The sequence below is a fragment of the Sus scrofa genome, chromosome X (assembly GCF_000003025.6).
Source record: "Sus scrofa isolate TJ Tabasco breed Duroc chromosome X, Sscrofa11.1, whole genome shotgun sequence".
NCBI lineage: Eukaryota > Metazoa > Chordata > Mammalia > Artiodactyla > Suidae > Sus > Sus scrofa.
In genome coordinates this window covers 27,874,159-27,895,318 of record NC_010461.5, presented here as the reverse complement: position 1 = coordinate 27,895,318, position 21,160 = coordinate 27,874,159, and the positions used below count along the sequence as shown (strand labels likewise).

At 34.8% G+C, this 21,160-nt stretch overlaps 1 protein-coding gene across 17 annotated transcripts in view; it reads left to right on the top strand.

The window, feature by feature from the left end:
• The window catches only part of DMD (dystrophin), a 2,622,506-nt gene that overhangs the window by 1,755,410 nt on the left and 845,936 nt on the right, over nt 1-21,160 (top strand). For all 17 annotated transcript variants that reach the window (XM_021079543.1, XM_021079551.1, XM_021079550.1 and 14 more), the window contains 1 exon segment: nt 19,271-19,418. In XM_021079543.1, coding sequence (XP_020935202.1) covers nt 19,271-19,418 — 148 coding nt within the window.

Genomic DNA, 21,160 nt, shown 5'->3' with positions numbered 1-21,160 from the left:
TAAAAAAGATCTTGCACCACAGCCAGGTGGGATTCATCCCAGGGTCACAAGGATAGTTCAACATATGCAAATCAAATGACGTCATACCCCACATTCAAAAAAGAAAAGTCAAAAACACATGATTATCTCCATAGATGCAGAAAAAACATTTGACAAAGTCCAACATCCATTCACGATCAAAACTCTTACCAAAGTGGGTATAGAGGGAACATACCTCAACATAATCAAAGTCATTTATGACAAACCCACAGCAAATAGAATACTCAATGGGGAAAAGCCAAAAGCCTTCCCACTAAAATCTGGAACAAGACAAGGATGCCCACTCTCATCACTGTTATTCAACATAGTATGGGAAGTCCTAGCCACAGCTACCAGACAAACAAAAGAAATAAAAATTATCCAAATTGGAAGAGAAGAGATAAAACTGTCACTGTACGCAGATGACAGGATAGCATATATAGAAAACCCTAAGGACTCAACCCAAAAACTACTTGAACTGATCAACAAATTCAGCAAAGTAGCAGGATATAAGATCAGCATTCAGAAACCAGTCGCATTTCTGTATATGAGCAACGAAATATTAGAAAAGGAATAAAAAATACAATACCTTTTAAAATTGCACTGCAGAAAAATCAAATACCTAGGAATACACCTGACCAAGGGGGTAAAAGACTCATATGCTGGGGAACTATAGAACATTAATCAAGGAAAGTAAAGAAGATGTAAAGAAATGGAAAGATAGTCCATGCTCCTGGGTTGGAAAAATTAATATTGTAAAAATGGCCATACTCCCCAAAGCAATCTACTATCAAATTAGATTCAATGCAATCTCTATCAAATTACCCATGACATTTTTCACAGAACTAAAACAGACAGTCCAAAAATTTATATGGAACCACAAAAGACCCAGAATTGGCAAAGCAATTCTGAGGAACAAAAGCCAAGCAGGAGGCATAAGTTTCCAGGCAATACTACAAAGCCACAGTCATCAAAACAGTGTGGTACTGGTACGAAAACAGACATACAGACCAATGGAACAGAATAGAGAACCCAGAAATAAACCCAGACACCTATGATCAATTAATCTCTGACCAAGGAGGCAAGAACATAAAATGGGGACAAGACAGGCTTTTCAGCAAGGGGTGCTGAGAAGTCTGTGACAGCTGCGTGAAAATCAGTGAAACTAGAACACACCCTCACACCATGCACAAAAATAAACTCAAAATGGCTTAAAGACTTAAATATGAGACACGACACCATCAAACTCCTGGAAGAGAACATAGGCAAAACATTCCCTTACAAATATTTCCTCAGGTCAGTCTCCCAAAGCAACAGAAATAAAAGCAAAAATAAACCAATGGGACCTAATCAAACTGACAAGCTTTTGCAAAAAGAAAACAAAAGGATAATTTAACAGAATGGGAGAAAATTGTTTCAAATGAGGCAACTGACATGGTCCTAATCTCTAAAATACACAAACAACTTATGCAACTAAACAGCAAAAAAGCCAACAACCCAATGGAAAAAAGGGCAAAAGACCTGATTAGACATTTCTCCAAGGAAGATATACAGATGGCCAACAAGCACATGAAAAAATGCTCAACGTCCCTGATTATTAAAGAATTGCAAATCAAAACTACCAGGAGATACCACCTCACACAAGTCAGAATGGCCATCATTCATAAATCCACAAATAACAAATGCTGGAGAGGGTGTGGAGAAAAGGGAACCCTCCTGCACTGTTGGAGGGAATGTAAGCTGGTACGACCACTATGGAGAACAGTATGGATGGACCTTAGGAAACTACATAGAACTACCATAAGACCCAGCAATCCCACTCTTGGGCATATATCCAGACAAAACTTTCCTTGAAAAACACACATGCACCTGCATGTTCATTGCAGCACTATTCACAATAGGGAAGACATGGAAACAACCCAAATGTCCATCAGCAGATGATTGGATTAGGAAGAAGTGGTATATATACACAGTGGAATACTACTCAGCCATATAAAAGAACAAACTAATGCCATTTGCAGCAACATGGATGGAACTAGAGACTCTCATCCTGAGTGAAGTAAGTCAGAAAGAGAAAGGCAAATACCATATGATATCACTTATATTTGGAATCTCATATATGGCACAAATGAACATTTCCACAGAAAAGAAATTCATGGAGTTGGAGAATAGACTTGTGGTTGCCAAGGGGGAGGGGGAGGGAGTGGGATGGATTGTGAGCTTGGGGTTAATAGACACAAACTATTACCTTTGGAATGGATTAGCAATGAGATCCTGCTGTGTAGCACTGGGAACTATGTCTAGTTACTTATGATGGAGCATGGTAATGTGCGATAAAAGAATGTGTAACAGGGTCAAAAAAATAATGTATTGGGTTAATAAAATTTAAAATAATCTAAAAAAATTTCTACTGCTAAAATATTTCCAAAAATACACAAATAAATAAAAGTATGTTTAACTAAATGAAGTAGTATATTTTATGAGTCAAATCTAATCTTGAGTAGTCTAGTAGGTAGACTTTTCAAGTTCCTCTATACCCTGTACCCACTCTTTAATGAATTTAATCATTGATGTGGAAGGTAGAATGAATAATTCACTAATGAAATCGTCCATGATCAAGATTTAACTCCCAGGTATAATTCAGTAAGTTATTGCATCACACAACCCATTTAATTAAGATCTTGTATTATATATCCTCAATGACTAATACATATATTGTTTAGAATACCAACAGAATTTTATTACGTCTCCTTATAAGCCTTTAATGTTTCTCTGCCGCTACAGAGAGAATGTATTAAACTTAGCAAGCCTATAATGCTCTTCAGAATTTGACCCAGACCTACCTTTCTACTACTTTCTCTTGCTAATCACCTTCTAAATGGCTTCACTATGTAAACATATAATAGGCCTTGAAGTTTTTGTTTGTTAGGTTGGCTGGTTGTTTTTTTTTTTTTTTAATGATTTTTATTTTTCCATTACAGTTGGTTTACAGTTTTCTGTCAACTTTTTACTGTACAGCAAAGTGACCCTGTCACATGCATACACACACACACACACACACACACACACATACATATATAGTTTTTCTCACATTATCCTCCATCATGCTCCATCACAAGCAACTAGATATAGTTCCCAGTGCAATACAGCAGGATCTTATTGCTTACCCATTACAAATGCAATCATCTGTATCCTTTAACCCCAGATTTCCAGTCCATCCAACTCCCTCCCCCTCCCCTTCCCCTTTGGCAACCACAAGTCTATTCTCCAAGTCCATGATTTTCTTTTCTGTGGGAAGGTTCATTTGTGCCATATATTAGATTCCAGATATAAGTGATATCATATGGTATTTGTCTTTCTTTTTCTGACTTACTTCACTTAGTATGAGAGTCTCTAGATCCATCCATGTTGCTGCAAATAGGCCTTGAAATTTTATTTTCATGCCTTGGTCCATGCTGTTCCTCCTCCTACAATGTTTTATCTCCTTTTTCATCTAATGAATATATTTCCTATGCTCCTGGGAAGTCATTCCTCCCTTTGAGTTCCTAGGACCCTTAAATAGATGGTTTGCCATTGCACTTAAGATAAAATTTGAGTTCTTGCCATGGCCTCCTGGCCTCTGCTCATCCCTCTAGCCTATGGCCTTCCACATTCCACCTTGCTCACCACATTTTAACCACACTGGTCTTCCTTCAGTTATTTTGAATCTCTTTATTTTCTACCTTGAAAGAAGTTGATTCCTCTGTGTGGAACCTATTCCTCTAGGCTTCATTTAGGCATGTTTATATATATTTTAGGGTTCAGCTTCAATGTCACTTACTCAGAGAGACTCACTGTTAAAACTATCACACCTACCTGAATCTAAATGACATCCACTGTTATTCTTGTTAGGAACAGGTTACATTCCAAACTACTGTTTGCAAGTACATTTGTTCTTAGACCACATGCCTCCATTCAGGAAGCGAGTCTTCTAAAAAAAAGAATTTTAGAAAAATGTTAAGGGTCTTATAGGAGAAGGAGGAGAAGGAGGGGAGGGGAGGAGAAAATGATTATGATAATTCTTTTCTATGTTTTCTTAGCACTTTCACCAATTTCTCTCTGCTTTTGCACTCATCACAAATAATAAAGATAATAATGTTTAAAAATATTTCAAAATACATACAAAAGGGGAAACATGCCCTAGTCTAAGATAAGATATGTTATCCAAAATGGAATAACTTTGCCCACTGACACTGTCTCCATGTGGGAAGTAGAATTGGATGTGCCTTTGCCTTTAGGTATATTGTATCTATGACTGTTCTTAGTTGAAAGTTCATATATAAAAGAGTCCTCTCATAGTTTTAATTTATTCTTCATATATATATCATGCTTTTCATTAATATATTTTTGCATGATGTTCACTTAATATGTCTATTGCCCACCATACTATAAGCTCCATATGGATAAGGACCGGGTCTATGTTTTTTACTTCTGAATATCCGCCACATAGTACAGGACCCAGCACTTAGTAGACACATAGTAAATATTTGCTGAAGTAACAGCCACACTTCAGTACTTATCACATTTTAAAAGAACACATTTATGTGCATGTCTTTATCTCCTACTAGCCTGTCGAGATTTATAGACCACCCTATAATGTAGAACAAACTCTTTCTGATATATTGTGGACACTCAAATATTTCTTGATGAAAATACATTAAATTAATGATAGGCCAACTTGCCTAAGTTCATTGTAACCTCAAAGTAGCAGTATGTATACTTTCGAAGGTGACCTACTAAGCCTAGTATGTCACATAGACTCACAGTCAATATTTAGGCAGTCCATTAATTCTAAAGGTTAGCCCTCATGGTGCTTGACCTACATTATTCACCTTACTCTGTCTCTTATAAATACATTGGCAAACTTCTAGACTCCTACCACAATGTTTGGCAGAAAAATTCTCTATACCAAATGGATTGTTTTAATTTTTGTTTCATACTGTGATATTTACCTGTCTGAGGTCTTTTTTTTTTTTAAATGATGGTGAACTCGATATGCATGATAAGCCCTCTTTTCTCCAGAAAATGAACTCATCTCTTGTCCTCATTGTACTTACACTTGGGTTATTCAGTTCTTCTACAGCAATGTTGGTCAAACTTTTTTGGTCTTGGACCCCTTTATATTCTTAGAAATTATTCAAAACTCCCCAAAAAGTTGTTCATCTGGGTCACCATGTTTTAGAGTAAAACTGAGAAATGTTTAAAGTATTTATTTATTAATTCCATTAAAATATCAATACCCCCACTTTATGTTAACATTAAATTATAGATGTTTTATGAAAAATAACTTTTCTACCCAAAAAGATTGTGAAAATGATGACCTCGTTTTACATTCCTAAAAATTGCTTTAATATTTAGTTTAAGAGAAGAGAGCTGATTCTTATATCTTTTTCTGCATTCAATTTGTTACCATGTCACCCATGACATTGCCTCTGGAAAACTCATAAGAGAATGAGAGATAAAATGGCAAATTTCTCAGTATCATTATGAAAATAGTTTTGACCTCAGAGACCCCCTGAAAGTATCTCAAGAATCCCCAGGGGTGCCCAGATCACACTTTAGGAACTGCTGTTTGAGGAAATAAAACTATTTTTGTACCTCCTGTGGCTGTATTTTTTTTAAGTTATAAAAATCTGCATTTCTGAAGAACTTACCTGGAGTTGTGTGAGGACTTTAAATAAATCAAATGGAAATATCCTTTGCCCTTTCTTTTCCAGGATGAAAGTAGTGAGCGAAACATGTCATTTCTCTCTCAAAAGAACTTTGGTTTTTCCTGTCTGTATAATGTATTTATATTCCACTAGAAATGCACATACTGCTGGACAATAGATGACATTGTGCAGCGGGTGGAAATTATGGGTACTCTGAAGAATTCAAAATCCAGCCACAAAAATAAAAGTCATCATAAAACTCACAGAAAGAGACTGGATAACAAAAAAAAAAGAGGTTATGAAGATTACAATAGAAGTGAAAACGTTAGCTTAAGAAGAAAGAGAAAATAAGGAAAGAAACTTGAATAACAAAAGCAAAGAAGACAAAGAGGCAAAGACCTGAGTCTTTTTTTACCAAGTACTTGCCATGTTTGATTCTAAAGTAGGTAAACTTTGTCATATAGAAAAACTTTCAATTTTAAACAAAATACTTATAATTACATTCAGTGTCTCATTTTCTGATTAGCCATTTTCATGTTGTATCCTGTGAAGTTATAAGTATATAAAGTGTCATTAATTATTTCAGAGGGTGAAGGAATTTTAATGGTCGTATACATTTTCATGATCACACATATAACTAGCTTAAAAAGATTACATGAATTTTTCTCAAAAGAGAATTCTCATACTTTTAATTCCCTAGTATGTTTTGCTGTAGTATATGGCAGATGTCAGCACACTTTAATAAAGTGCCAGATAGTAAATGCTTTTGGTTTTGTGAACCATTCAGTCTGTTGAAACTACACAACTTTTCTGTCATAGTTTGAATGCAGTCATAGATAGTACGGAAATGAATGGGCATGAGTATATTCCAGTAAAACTTTATTTGCAAAAACCAGTGACAGGCAGGATTTGGCTCATGGTCCATAGTTTGGAAACCCCTAGAATGCAGCTTTCCCCAATTTAATGTAGTTAATTTTCCTTAGAACTTGACTCCCATAACACATACTCTGTTTTTCATGGAAAATCTCCCAAGAATAATGTTAGCTAATACCATTCTAAGCCTGTTAATTTAAGAATTGAATCAACACTATATAGTAAATAATGAGAATAGTGTGATCACAATAGAGTACCTGTCCTTATGGGATTTGTAGTATATTGACAGACATAGGAAATTACAATATACCCTGTGATAGAAAAATTATGAGGAGCTTTGGGACTACATAACAGGGCCCATAACCTAGGCTTCATTAGGATGGGGTTGTTATTTGAAGAAAGCTTCACAGAGGAGGTGATGACTAACATAAGATTGTAAAGTTTACTAGAAGCTACCTAGATCAAAACATTGGGAAAAGTATCCCAGGCAGATGAAACAGAGTCCTGACGTGAATGTGGTACTTCGTTTTAAGGCAGAGTAAGTTGTTCAGTGGATTGTAGAATGCAAAGAAAGATAAAGAAAAAGAAGCAGTTATCAGATAATACAAAGGTTTTTGATCCATATTAAAGAAGTTGGATTTTATCCCATTGGCACTAAGGAGTTATTGAAGGAGTGAGGCTGTGATCTGAGACATGTTTTAGAAAGAAAAGTGTTAAGAATGGATAAGGTGACAAGGTGAGAGGCAGAAACCCATTAGGGAATAGCCACAGTAACCAGCCAGAGAGGATGGGAGGAAGAAGCAGTGGCAGGAAGGACAGAGAAATGTAGGCAGACTGGAGAGATGCCTCAAGTGGAATGATGAGGACATGTTTATTGATACACTTTGGGGAAAGAGAGGAAAGAATCAAGGATGCCTTTCACATGTCAAGCTTGTGAGACTGGGAGCTGATGGGTCCATCCATGGAGGTTGACAGAGGAGCGAGCTTAGGAGGGAAGATGATGGTGTTTTGACTCTCTGGGAAGAGAAAAACCTACCCATGACTGAAAGCAGAAAAACTAAGGTCATTCACTCTCCATTGCAGCTTCCAGAGAGTTGGTAATGGCTTTGTTACAAGCTTTCCTGATAAATTATTTCACTCTGCCTCTAATAGATAATGGTCCAAATCATCCTCAGTGTTTTTGGAAGTCTACATTTATAGACATGGCACAAAAAAAAAAAACTATGGAAGAAGTTCTGAGATTGGATTATCCAATTGGACCAATTAAAGTAGTGTTGGAGAAGAATTCAAGCTGAGATCACCCAAAAAGATGATTCTAGAATTTCCTTTTTATCTAAAACCTAAGTTTGACAGATAATATGAATTATGAAAGCCTTGGGATTCTAGGTAGAATCTCTTCAGTTTCAACATTTTTACCTCATCTCCTACTCCTCTCCCCTCCTCTCATTCCAATCTAAACATTATTTTTCCACTTTGTTGTTTTTGGAATATTCTGACCACATTTCTGCCTCAGAACTTTTGTACTTGTTTTCTTTACTTACAGTGTACTTCTCTCCAATATTTGCATGGATTCCTCCCTCTTCTTATGTATTACCTAACTGAATTCCAGCTGAAATTTAAAAATAAGCCCCCCACTCCCTGCTGTGGTACAGTGAGTTAATGATCCTGCTTGTCTCTGTAGAAGTGCTAGTTTGGTACCTGGCCCCTGGCATTAAGGATCCTGCATTGCTGCAGCTGTGGCATGGATCACAGCTCTAGCTCAGATTCAGTCCCTGACCTGAGAACTCCTATATGCCATGGGTGTGGCCAAAAAAGAAGGGGAAAAAAATAAAGAAGCCCCACATTTCAGTGGCTTAATATCATATTAACATCTCACTCATGCAGAATTCAAAATGTTGCTTCTGATCAGTAAGTAAGTAACTCCCTTCCAAACCATGGATCCTGGACCCAGTCCACCTTGATTTTGTGGCTCAGGCATTTTTAACATGTGGCTTTCAAAATCACTATGCTTTTCTACATTAGGAAGAGAGGGAATAAGGAATATCATCTGTGTATTGGGGAGGTTATGAGCCAGGTCTGGAATCAGAGAGACTCACTTTTGCCTATATTTCATTGGCTAGAATTCAGGTATGTAGCCACACCTAATGGCAAAAGAGGGTGGGATATGACAGCTAGCTTCACAGTTAAAAGAGTTTTTCTGATGAGCAACCAGCTGCCCTCTGCCATGATGGTTTTACTCAAATACCCCTTTTCGATGAAGCTTCTCTGATCATCCTTTATAAAATTGCAGCTACCCTCTAGCTTCCCTCATTGTTCCCTTTTCTTCCTGCTTCTTTTTTTTCTTTTCCTCTGTAGCACATAACACTCTGCTACAACCAATGTATTTCACTTATGTGTCTTGTTAGTTGTCTGGAATGTAAACTCCATAAGGGGAAGGGCTATTGCCTGTGTTTACTGCCATATCATTGGACACTAATAGATCTTGGATGAGTGTTTGTTGCATTGTAATCATACATCTATTTTACCTAGAAGTAGTCTCATCTGGTGGCACATTACTCAGAGATTGGCATTCTGACTCTAATTTTGTTTCCCCAACTAAAGTTGTGAAGGAAGTCTATCAGAAAAAAGAAATAGAGTTGCCAACTGGTTCATCAGAATGCTCAATTTCATATAATCGCCTTGTGTACTCATACATGCTTTAAAAATATTTTTATGGGGAGTTCCCATCGTGGCGCAGTGGTTAACGAATCCGACTAGGAACCATGAGGTTGCGGGTTCGGTCCCTGCCCCTGCTCAGTGGGTTAACGATCCGGCGTTGCCATGAGCTGTGGTGTAGGTTGCGGTTCGGATCCCATGTTGCTGTGGCTCTGGCTTAGGCCAGTGGCTACAGCTCCGATTAGACCCCTAGCCTGGGAACCTCCATATGCCACGGGAGCTGCCCAAGAAATAGCAAAAAGACAAAATATATATATATATATATATATATATATATATATATATATATATTTTTATGTATGTATGTTGGCTTGGGCAAAATTCTGAGATAGAAATAGCAGTTCATTACCTAGAGTCTCTTTTTGTAAACTCTTTTTATTTTCTCTACCACTTGTTAAATATCATTACTGAAATAGCAGGCTAAAATTTGAGCTTCTGAGAGCAAATTTCACCCACATAACCACACTGTGAAGTCCTTATTGTCCCAATTTGAAGATGAGGAAACTGAGGCTTGTAGAGGTTAAGTAACTTGCCCAAGTTCACACCTAACTAATAAATTTCAGGGCTTAGGTTTAGATTTTTTTTCCTTTCAGGAACTCTCACTGCTAAACTTCATGATTTCCCTTCTCATTATCCATATCTACCTACAAGTTGCTAATGTTTTCCTTAATATTGAAAAATAAATGCCTGATGAACCTTGATATGTTATACCTCTCAGTGTCATGCTTCATTTTTATAAGGGACAAACTATAGGCAAAATGAATGTATATCTGATTGTGTGACTCAGACACTAACTAGATTTAGGAGGTATGTTGGTTTAAAAATGGAGTTGATGCTTGAGTTCTGATTCTGAGAATGTCCTTTAGATAGTATGACTTGGAGAAGTTACTATGTGTTTTTTTTTCTTAAGAGATGCCTAATATTTGAATTTATTGAAGTTTCTTAAATTTTAAGATACTTGGATTATTTTGCTCAAAACATCAAAGTACTGTCTGGGAAAGACGTATTGGCTTAATCTCAGTTGCTGCTTATTTTGGTTTCTTATAGAAGTCACTTGATAGAGGAGAAAAAAAAAACAGGAAGAAAATAAGTTTAACAGAAGTAGTGATTAACTTTAGTGGTATGACATCACAGTTTCAAGAGCTGAATGCCATTATAAACAAACTCTGAAAAGATTATTTTAAAAGCAACTCAGTAATTGGCTACATCCTGTAGCTCATGGACATATGGTGCAAAAAAAAGAAAAACTGTCTTTACATAACATAAAACTGTCTTATGTTATATAAATGTGTGGTTATAGCTTGGAATAAAATTTCCAGTAGAACATTACAGGTGGCTTCAGCAGTACTGTACCTCAAGCCACCTGGGTGGAGGTGAAGATGACACCATTTAGAAAACGAAATTAGGTCATTCATCCTAAGCACATCCATCAGAATGACAGTCCCAATGTTGAAGACGCATGTGAAGAATGTTTACACAATTGTTGTATAAACTATGAATGGGGAAGTGTGATCTTTCTAATATAATATGTTATATATAATTTAAAATTAGTTGTCTTTCTAATGTGTTATATAATTTTAAATTAGTATGCATGATTATATTAATGCACTAAGCATTATGTATAGACAGGTGATGACTATGTTTTCCAAAGTTTCTGTGTTACATTTGATCAGAAACTTAGGAATTTCTCATTTGGAAAATGGGATAGAGAGTCACCTTATACTTGGATATGTATGGTTTATAAATCTCTGGGCTTCAATTTCTTCACTGGAAATAATAGGAATATAATACAAATGATATACTGAATGTTAAAAGAAGTTCAAATATGAAACTAACTAGAATTTGGACTGAAACAGTTGGTAGGTCCTCCTCCTCCAAAATCATGCCATGTGTTTTGGCAGTCTTTACCTCTTATGGTCAGAGCAGCCCCACAGAAAATGTTCATTAAGTGTTAATGTTAAATTGATTGAATTTAGCAATACATTGGTAGCTCTTCCATTCTGATTATGCAAATCTCTCCCCATCATAATATGTGCTTCCTTCAATTGCATTAAGAACATTTATAATGTAAATGGCTACAGAGCCAATATTTCAAACAGAAGCCATTCTTTTAAAAAATAGCTGAATATATTGAAATGCCTCTAAAAGTAAAATATTTAGCACTTAATTGAAGATGGGTAATGTTAAATATCCCATTCATTATTATTACTACCACATGCCTGAATAAATCCTACCATAAGCATTAAGCGAGTAGGTAAACAAAGAAATAACACTTTATGTGATGAATGCCAATATAAAGCACGTTTAAACTGTTCTGTCTAGAGACAAGCCTGGAAATGCTAGCTGTGTTCCTTTGCTTTTCTGTAATCATCTGAATACATAAATTCAAACTGCAGATTTTAAAACTTCAAACCAGAGCTTTTGAAATTTCAGAAAACACATGCACTTGAAAAAGCAGTTTGTAACAAGGTCCCAGTTGGATTTTTGCACCATCATTTTTTTATATTTCAAAGTATAAAAAACAAACCTAGACAAGAAATGACTACCAAATGTTTTTGTATTTTAAAAGATGCTGTCCTCTTTAAAAAAATAAATCATCAAGAAAGTTTTCCACAAACATTGTACAAACAGAAAGATTATTGCAAATAGCTTAGCCAAAGCTTTTACTTTTTAAGTGATGATTTATTCTACCTGGGAGTTCTTAAGACTTGTCTTAATTAGTATACAGTTAATATCCATAAAATCATATGCAAGTCACTGCCTTTCAAACTGATGCTGAAGGTTAATTAGAAAATGTACTTAATTATTTATAGTGCACAGATGAGTCCCAGATACTTTCAGTGTCCAAGTACAGTGTAAACAGAAAATCTAAGAGATTTACACTGGGAAGACAATAGTTGTTCACATATTAATTTATTGATTTAATGGAATCCCTATTAAAGTCCCCAGTGAGATTTATTTTGTAACTTGACTAAATGATACTTGGTATATAAATTAGCATAGCTAAAGTAGGAGAGGGGTTTCACCTAGCAGGAATTAAACATACTTTCAACTGGACTGGACTGGTTGAAGTATTTGCATTGTTGTTGCAAAAATCTACAGTATATCTGCAAATAGAGCCTTCCTACATATAAAACACAAAATATAATAAATAAATTAAAAATTGTTACAGAATAGATTATGCTGGGAAAAGAGATCAATTTCTGAAAAAGTCCTTCAAGATCAGAAACTCAACTATATCAGTGTAACATGGATTAAGCATTTAGGTTTGTTTGTTTTATTTTCAAAAAATAAATCTCTAAGGATCCATAATAAAGTAAGGACAAATATTTAAACAATTATAGGGTGATCACAATTTTCAGAGTAATATCAATGAAAGAAATAACAAAGAAATTGATGAAGTTTTACTTATAAATAAATATTTTTAAAATGATAAAAGGAAAGCTATAAAAATATTCTTAATAAATATATTTTTTCAGTGAAAAGAGCTCTTATAAGCAAATAAGAAAACACTGAGAAAAAATGGGCAACAGACATAGCAGACGGTTGAGAGTAAAACAGAAATGCCAAGTATACACATGCATACAAAATTGTTTAACTTTTCTAGTAAAAAAATATTAAAAATCCATACGAACTTTTGTCATCTGTCAAGCATATAATTTATAATGTTCAATAATGGTAAAAGCATGTTAAGACTTTCGTATTTGTATAATTTTTTCATTTATATTTTTGTAACTATTCATGGATGCATATGCGTATTCTTGCTCCTAGCATTACAAAGGAAATTAACAATCTGTATCTGAATTCTTAATATTCTCATTGTTAACTTTTCTTCCTTACTCTGAGGAAATTAGCAGATACATGAGCCAAAATGTATAAACAAATGTATTTGTTATAGGCTTATTTATTATGAAAAATTGGAACCAAACTAAATGCCTAATAACAAAACAATGGTAAAATATGGTATACTCATATATGGCTTATTACTCAGATCTTAAAAATCAATTTTTCAACTATAATTAATGACCTAAGGAAATACTCACAATAGCAGATTTAGTGAAAAAATATGTACAAAGTGTTTATATAGAGTTTGATCCCAATTAAATATAAAAATCTCAATTATAATGAATAAGTATATCTCTTATTCTTGGTTAGATATTCTTGAAAAGAAAAAATATACAAGTAGTTAATTTGAGATATGTTTGAAGTGAAGATGGAGGTATTTAATTTTAGACTTTTACTCTAGGTTTGGAGTATTGTTTGTTTGGTTGGTTTTTGATATTACTTTTTCCTGCTCTTCAAGCTTTTATTTGTTGAATTTGGGTTTTTTTTCATCCCTGAAATTGTCAGTTTCTAGATTAAGTTTGAGAAAAGTCTTACCCATAATCTGTCCAGATTTTGCAGACATAATCAGATTTTAACAAGGTTTTACTTAACTAAGATGAGGAAGATTGATAGAAACAAGGTTGCTCTCAGCATATGCAGCATTGCACAAGCTGATCTAGAATCAAATATTAAAGGAGACAAAGATTTGCAAAAAGAGTAGAAAAGAGAGAAAGATGAGATAGACTGACAAATACCCTTGAAACCTCAACCCAAAGATTTGAACCGGCTTAGAAATTCTAAACAAATAAAAGATGTCTATAGTGGGATTGGTCCTCTTTCTGAATTGCTTCTAAGTCCAGAGTTTCAGGAAAAATGATATTATTGCACATTCTAAAAGAAGCTGCCAATAGTTGAGACCAGCCACTTCCCAGTTTGATGACAAGTAGCAGTGATGTTATGTCTACTGTCAGTGATTTCCAACTTCTTCTGTACCTCATATCAGGTCAATGGCAACAGAACTCAGCTGAGATGGTAGAGTTAGCTCTGTGGGAAATGCAGTGCTTACGGTAGGAGTAATTCCCTCTCTTCTCCCCTTACCCCTCTCTAATCAAAGGAAGGAGCTTCAGGATAATCATGAAAAAAACAGTATGAAGACTACAAGAATGGCAAACCATGTTCTCCTATAGCTGAGTATTTGTTGAACCGAAGAACTCCTTCACATACCTGTGTAGCTTGGGGGGTGGGGGTGGGGCAGAAGAACACCCTAAGCTTTTCTTTGGCTTTCCATGTCAAAAATGGCAGGGTGGGGGAAGGGCAGGATCCACAGGTTACCCATCCATAGGAAATCAATGAATGACTCTTAAATGGACTTTTTCTTCTGTTATTTTTTTCAATTTAAATAAGCAAATGGGAGTGAGTTCCTATTGTGGCTCAGTAGGTTGTGAACTCAACTAGTATCCATGAGGGTGCAGGTTTGATCCCTGGCCTCCCTCAGTGGGTTAAGGATCTGGCATTGCCATGAGCTGTGGTACAGGTTACTGACATGGCTCAGACCCCATGTTGCTCTGGCTGTGGTATAGCCTGGCAGTTGCAGCTCTAATTAGACCCTTAGCCTGGGAACTTTATAAATAAGCAAGTGGGAGAATTGTCTATCATTAACCTGAAAATAAAGAAAGAGTGGACTCAGAATATGCCAAATATGAAGTATACATTATGAGTTCAAAGGCTAGTTGACTATGTTTCATCCACCAACTCATTGCTGATGACTCTGAAGTCAGAATTTCCAGCTCTCCCCTCTCCTCTGAGCTGTAGATCTCTATATTTTTTAACTAGTAATTTCTCCTAAATATGCAATACAATTAAATGTGCTCTCAGCTGGAGTAAATACTGTCTATTCAGCCAGATAAGATGGGATCATTCCTGGGCCAGATGTAATAGGTTGAACAGGTGAAGAGCACAGACTCTGGACCTAGATGACCCAGGACTGAATGCTGAATTGACCACTTATTAGCTGTTTAATCTTGAACAAAATACTAAGCCTCATTTTCTTCCATCTGTAGATGAAGAGAGACTAGTACACAAGTCATAGTAGTAATGTGCCAAGTTCATACTTGATTCACTGGCTGCCGTATAGAAAACATTTAAAAATTATTAGCTACCGATGCTAACCTCTGGCCTTTTATCTGCAAGTCCTACGGAATCTCTTACATTTTAAATTTAGCCTGTCTTCTTTTCCCTCGCTACATCTTCGTGATTTGGACCTTCATTACATGATCATTTTGCCTACTATGATTGTTTCATACTTGATTCCTCAGTCTCTTGTCTTACCACCCTTGTCCACATCCATTCTCCACAGATTATCCAGAGTGAGTGGATGAAAGAAATCTTTCTCTACTCAAAACCTTTGAGTAGTTCACCTCATGGAGATTAAAATAAAACTTTCTAACCACTTCAAAACCCTGCCTCTAGTCATCTCACCAGCTTCATCTCCTGACCATTCTTCCCTAAATCTCGAATACATCAATAACCAGCAATGTCAACACTAGGCATTGATGTAGGCATCCTTACTTTACATGTACAAGAGCAGCCAAAATATTTGTCATTGGCAGAAACTCATGTAATCAAACATCAATTCCCATAGAAATTAATGCCAAATTTTTATTGCCTCTATTCACAGAAAATAAGCTCAAGCATCAGGCAGATAATGCCAATAATAATATCCACGCATAATTACAATCTAAAGGTAACAGTAAACTATCATTACATTATGATTTTTTTTTTAATTCTGAAATTGCCAGTAATATGGTAGCAGCCAAAAGAACCCGAGTCATTATATCAATGGTGGTAGGCTATGCAAATTAACCAAAATTTCTTTCCTTCTAAGCTGCACATTCTATTACATTAGTATCACTGAAATCAGCATGAGTTTTATAATTTCTGCTGGCCAGGCCTCATGTGGTTTAGAATATCCAAGAAATAGAAGTCAAGCCCCGTTAAGAAGTGCTACTTTGCCAATACTCTAGGTATCACAGAAGATGACATTGTATGGAAAAATACTGACATCAGTTACTCTAAAGGGAAAAGTTTTAGGAGACTCAGACTCTAAATATGAGGAAATATTAAGAATACCTCACCAGTTTTTTTTCATTTGTATTTTACTTTTTTATGCATATGCAAGAGGAACATAAAACAAAAATATAAATCTTAAAAAACCAATTTCTTAATAAAATAAAACCTCTAAGTAATAAATGTCATTGTTTGATGAGCATTCCCCACTCCAACCCACATTCTAGTAATATTCACACTGGTATCATATGACCTACATCTGAAAGTGTCTTTCATTTGGTGGAATAATGTAGTACACACTGGTGAGTAATTTAGATCATGTTTTAGAATAAGTATTGCAAATAGGAAAGATTCTTTTAAAACACAGACATAAAAGATTGAAAAGAATGATGACTATATTCATTCATTCATGCCACAGTTATTTATTTAGCATCTATTCTGTGTCTGGCATTGTTCCAGGAGCAAGGATAACAGTACTCAATAAGACAGACACAATCTTTGCCCTCAGGAAGCTTAATTTCCTATGTGTGAGATAGTAAACACACAAAATAACCAATTATAGTATATGGCAGTTTTAATCAATAAAAAGAAAGATAAACCAGGGAGAAGGAACAGAAATTTGAGAGGAGAGGTGTAATTTTAAGTAGGGTCATCAGGGAAGACTCTCTGGAGGTAAGGGAACCAGCCATGTTTGATTTGTTGGGGAAGGTCGTTCTCACATAAAGAAACAGGAAGTGCAAAAGCTTAGAAGCAAGGACCCATCCACTATATTTGAGGAGTGCAGCAAGGAAGCTAGTGGGTTTCAAGAAGGATAAAAGAGAGTGAGAGTAGATGGAAATGAAGTCAGAGAGGTAAGGAGAGAGGGAATCAGATATTTTATAGATCACTGCTTTTCCAATAGAAAAATAAGGTGCACCACATAGGTAATTTTAAATTTTCTAATTGCTTCATTTTTAAAAAAAGTAGGAACATGGAACATGTGAGACGAATATATTTTATTTAATGCAGCATATTAAAAATATTATCGTTTTGACTTGTACATGATATTAAAAGTACTGATGAGATGTTTTATATTCTTTTTTAATATTTTAAAAAGTGTTTCATTTTATAGCAGTTTTAGTTTCACAGCAATATTGAGTATAAGGTAAAGAGATTATTTTTTTGCACTGTCTTTGAAATCTGGTGTGCATTTTACACTTGCAGCACATCTCACTTCCCCCTTGTAGCTCAGTAGCTACATGTGAAGATGCCTAGTATATTGAACAGCACAGATCTAGACCCTCATAAAATGCTGTAATGACTTTGGCTTTTGATGTGACGAAATGGGGAAGCAATAGAAGAGTTCTGAGTCTAACAATGATATAATATGACTTGAGTTTTCACAGGATCTCATAATATGACTTGGGTTTTTAATAGGATCTACTGCTTTAAGAATAGACAAGGAAGAGAATATCTTCTCATGTGCCCCAGACAGACTTTGGACAAGCTTCCATCAAAGAGCTAAGCTGACTATAGACAAGCATAAATCCAATGACCCGATCTGGTTTGGGGAATTAGTGTAACTGTGGTTCTCTTAAAGCCCTGGCTTTACACAAGCAGTGAATAAGAAGTCTTTTCATGCTTCAGGATTCAGGTAGAACATTATCTTCTCTGGGATATCTCCTATGCCCTGCCCAGAAATAACTTGTCCTCCACAATATTCCATCATTGTCCTAGATTTACATGCTTGTTACCTCTCATGGACTGTAGGATCCTCAATGAAAGGTACATAACATATCGATCTTTAATTCTAATGCCCCATAGAGTTCCTGGAAGTTAATGAGTCCTCAATAAATATTTAATTTGAAGCAAAAAAAATCAGCTAAATAACCCCCAAATGGAAATAAATCAAATGTTCACCAACAGAAATGTATATTTATACAATTCAATACTATACAGCTAGGAAGATAAACTACACACAACTGGATGATGATTGTAAATATTATGTTGAGTGAAAGACAATGTATATGATTCCATATATATAATGTTCTATACAAGCAAAATAATCAAAGTTGACAGGATTCTGATTACACTTGGAGGTAGAGACTACAAGGGCCTAGAGAGGGCTTCTGGGCTTCTGATAACATTCTGTTCCTTTTCTGGTTCTTTGGTATATCCATTTTTTGAAAACTCTATTGAGACATATGGTTATATGCGTACTTTCCTTATATGCATAGTATACTTCAATTAAAAGCTTATATACAAGATACATATAGCTCCCAAAAGGGAACAAAACAAATAATTGTAAATTATTTTAAGTGCAGCCCATTTTGCTCAGCTGTAAGTGTTATGATTCAATCCTTAAGAATAAATTTATGGCTAATTGAGCAACATACAATATATGTGTTTTTATAATTAAAAACTTCTACTAGTACAACATATGGTAAGTATTTTAAATCAATTTCTCTCTTTCCTCAAAAAAGATTCTGAGTCATAATTTGGAAAACATCTTAACATGCAATAATTCAGTGTTTTCAACTCCCTTGTTTTTACTTTTATCCTACAATTTGCCATAAAGGTGTATTTCATTTAAGTATTTTAAAACACGCAACTTCATATTATACACTTATTCTAGTGAAGTTGTGCTCACCTGGGGATAGTTTTTTTCTTCAAGGTATTATTTGACAGTGCTTCAAGGCATTTTTGTTTGGCACAACTGGGTGGAGGCTACTGGCATACTAGTGGGGGAATGCCAGGGATACCATTCAACCTCCTACAATGCCCAGAGTAGCCCATCGCAGCTAAGAATTACCCAACCTTAAATGTCAGTGGTGCTGAGGTTGAGAAATACTGCTCTAGTTTAATAACATAATATTGTTGGAATTTTAAAATTGGAATTTTTTCTGGACTAATTTTAATATCTTCTTTTAGAGATTTTTGATATTGAAATGATCTGTGAACAAATTTTCTTTCAAAACCGTATATCGTTACCATGTTTTATATTGCTTATTTTTTGAAAGCATGTGCCTTTTTTTAGTTTTCTTTTTAAAAAGTTACAGAAAAATTTTGTTTATAAAAGTATTATTTCATTCTTCTATCTCCAGGCTAGAAGAACAAAAAAATATCTTGTCAGAATTTCAAAGAGATTTAAATGAATTTGTTTTATGGCTGGAAGAAGCAGACAACATTACTAGTGTTGCACTTGAGCCTGGAAATGAGCAGCAACTAAAAGAAAAACTTGAAGAAATCAAGGTAATTTTATTTTCTAAAATCACCCAGGGCCTACTTGTATAAAGAGTATATGAACCTATTTTTTAATGTATTAATCATTGGTTTTCTGCCCATTAGGTTATTTATAGTTCCTCAGTAGTTTTCCTCACAACTTTATTTTGTCTTAATCCCAGTGTTTCTTAATGAGTATATATACATTTTTAAAAGTGTGTATGGGATGTGTATGTGTGTAAAATGCATAGTAGTATTTCTTAAATTAATTTGAAATTAATTTTAGAGTTAATGGAGGATTCCACAGCTCCAAATTATTGCAAAAACTGATGAGAATTCTTTATAGAAATGAATCTCATTTCTTAGGGAAGATCTTAATTGCTAAATCAATCTCACTACTTCAGCCTCTAATTAAAGGCATTCAATTTGCCTGAAGCAATGTTTTGGTTTGGTTTGTTTTTTTTTGCAGGGTGGGGAGTGGTGGTTCACTTTCAATAGTGATTGAATCGACTTCAGTTTATTCAAGTGTCTTTTCATGCCTACATACTGTGATGTCTGCTTATTACTGATTACCTCACATGGCTGAGATGCTTTGATTGTGCAGTTGGATTAATTTTCATGGTTTTAATTTTAGCAAAAAAAAATCTTTTGGATCTGTTTTACTTTCATTCTTGAAGGGAAAGGGAAAGGAAAATTAACAATCATCCCCTATTATGTACTAATTATTAAATATGTTTACATCTACTATTTTGTTTAATCTTATCAAACTTTCAAAGTCATAGTTATTATCCTCATTTTATAAGGTCACACAATCAAAGGGAAATGGAATCACTTATTTATCAATGATTCAGTAGGTTTGCATATGCAAATTATACTCCAATGTCAACTATTTATTTCTGTGAAATAAGAAATTTGTACTTGAACAGTGGATAAAGTATAAAAATAAAAATATGGTTTAATTAATTAAACAAATATTGAACACCTACTGTATATCAGATATTGCACTAGGTATTTGAGAGTTGAAAGTAAATTTTTGATCCATAGTTCATTTGAAGATGGTTATGTCATGGAAAAATAAAATCAGTCTTTTCATGAAAATTCATCTTTCCTAAATGTATTCGGTGTCATATACAGCAATATAATTGATAATTCACTTAAGAGACATATTTGGTAGCATTCACCCTTATTAATAATTATGCACCAATTTCCTTTTTTCCTTAGTCTAGATCAGCGCCATCCAATGGAATTTTCTCTGATGATGGAATTGTTCTACATTATCAATTTTAGTAACCACTAGCTGTATGTGCATTTTGAGTTCTTGAAAGGTAGACGATGTGACTGAAGAACTGAGTTTTTAATTTTATTGAATGTTAATTAGTTTAAATATAAATAGCCTCATGTGGCTAGTGGTACTGCATTGAACACTGCAACTATAGGTAACAAAAATAAATAAAAAACAGTCAATAACACTATGATGGTTATGTACATCATGAGAAAGGGCATTTTTAGTGTGATGTTAAATGAATAACAGGGATTTAGGGATGTGAAGGTGTCAAAATTAAGGGCTATTAAATGAAACAACCCAAGTTTACATCACAACTCTGTTGCTTGCTATATTTGTGTCCTTGGACCTGGTATTTAACCTCTTTGCTGGTTTTTAACCTCTTTGCCTCAGTTTCCTTCTGTATAAGAGGATGATTATAGGCTCTGCTTCATAGAATTATTATATAAAAATTGACTAAGGTAATTATGTGAAATTATGTTATAACTTG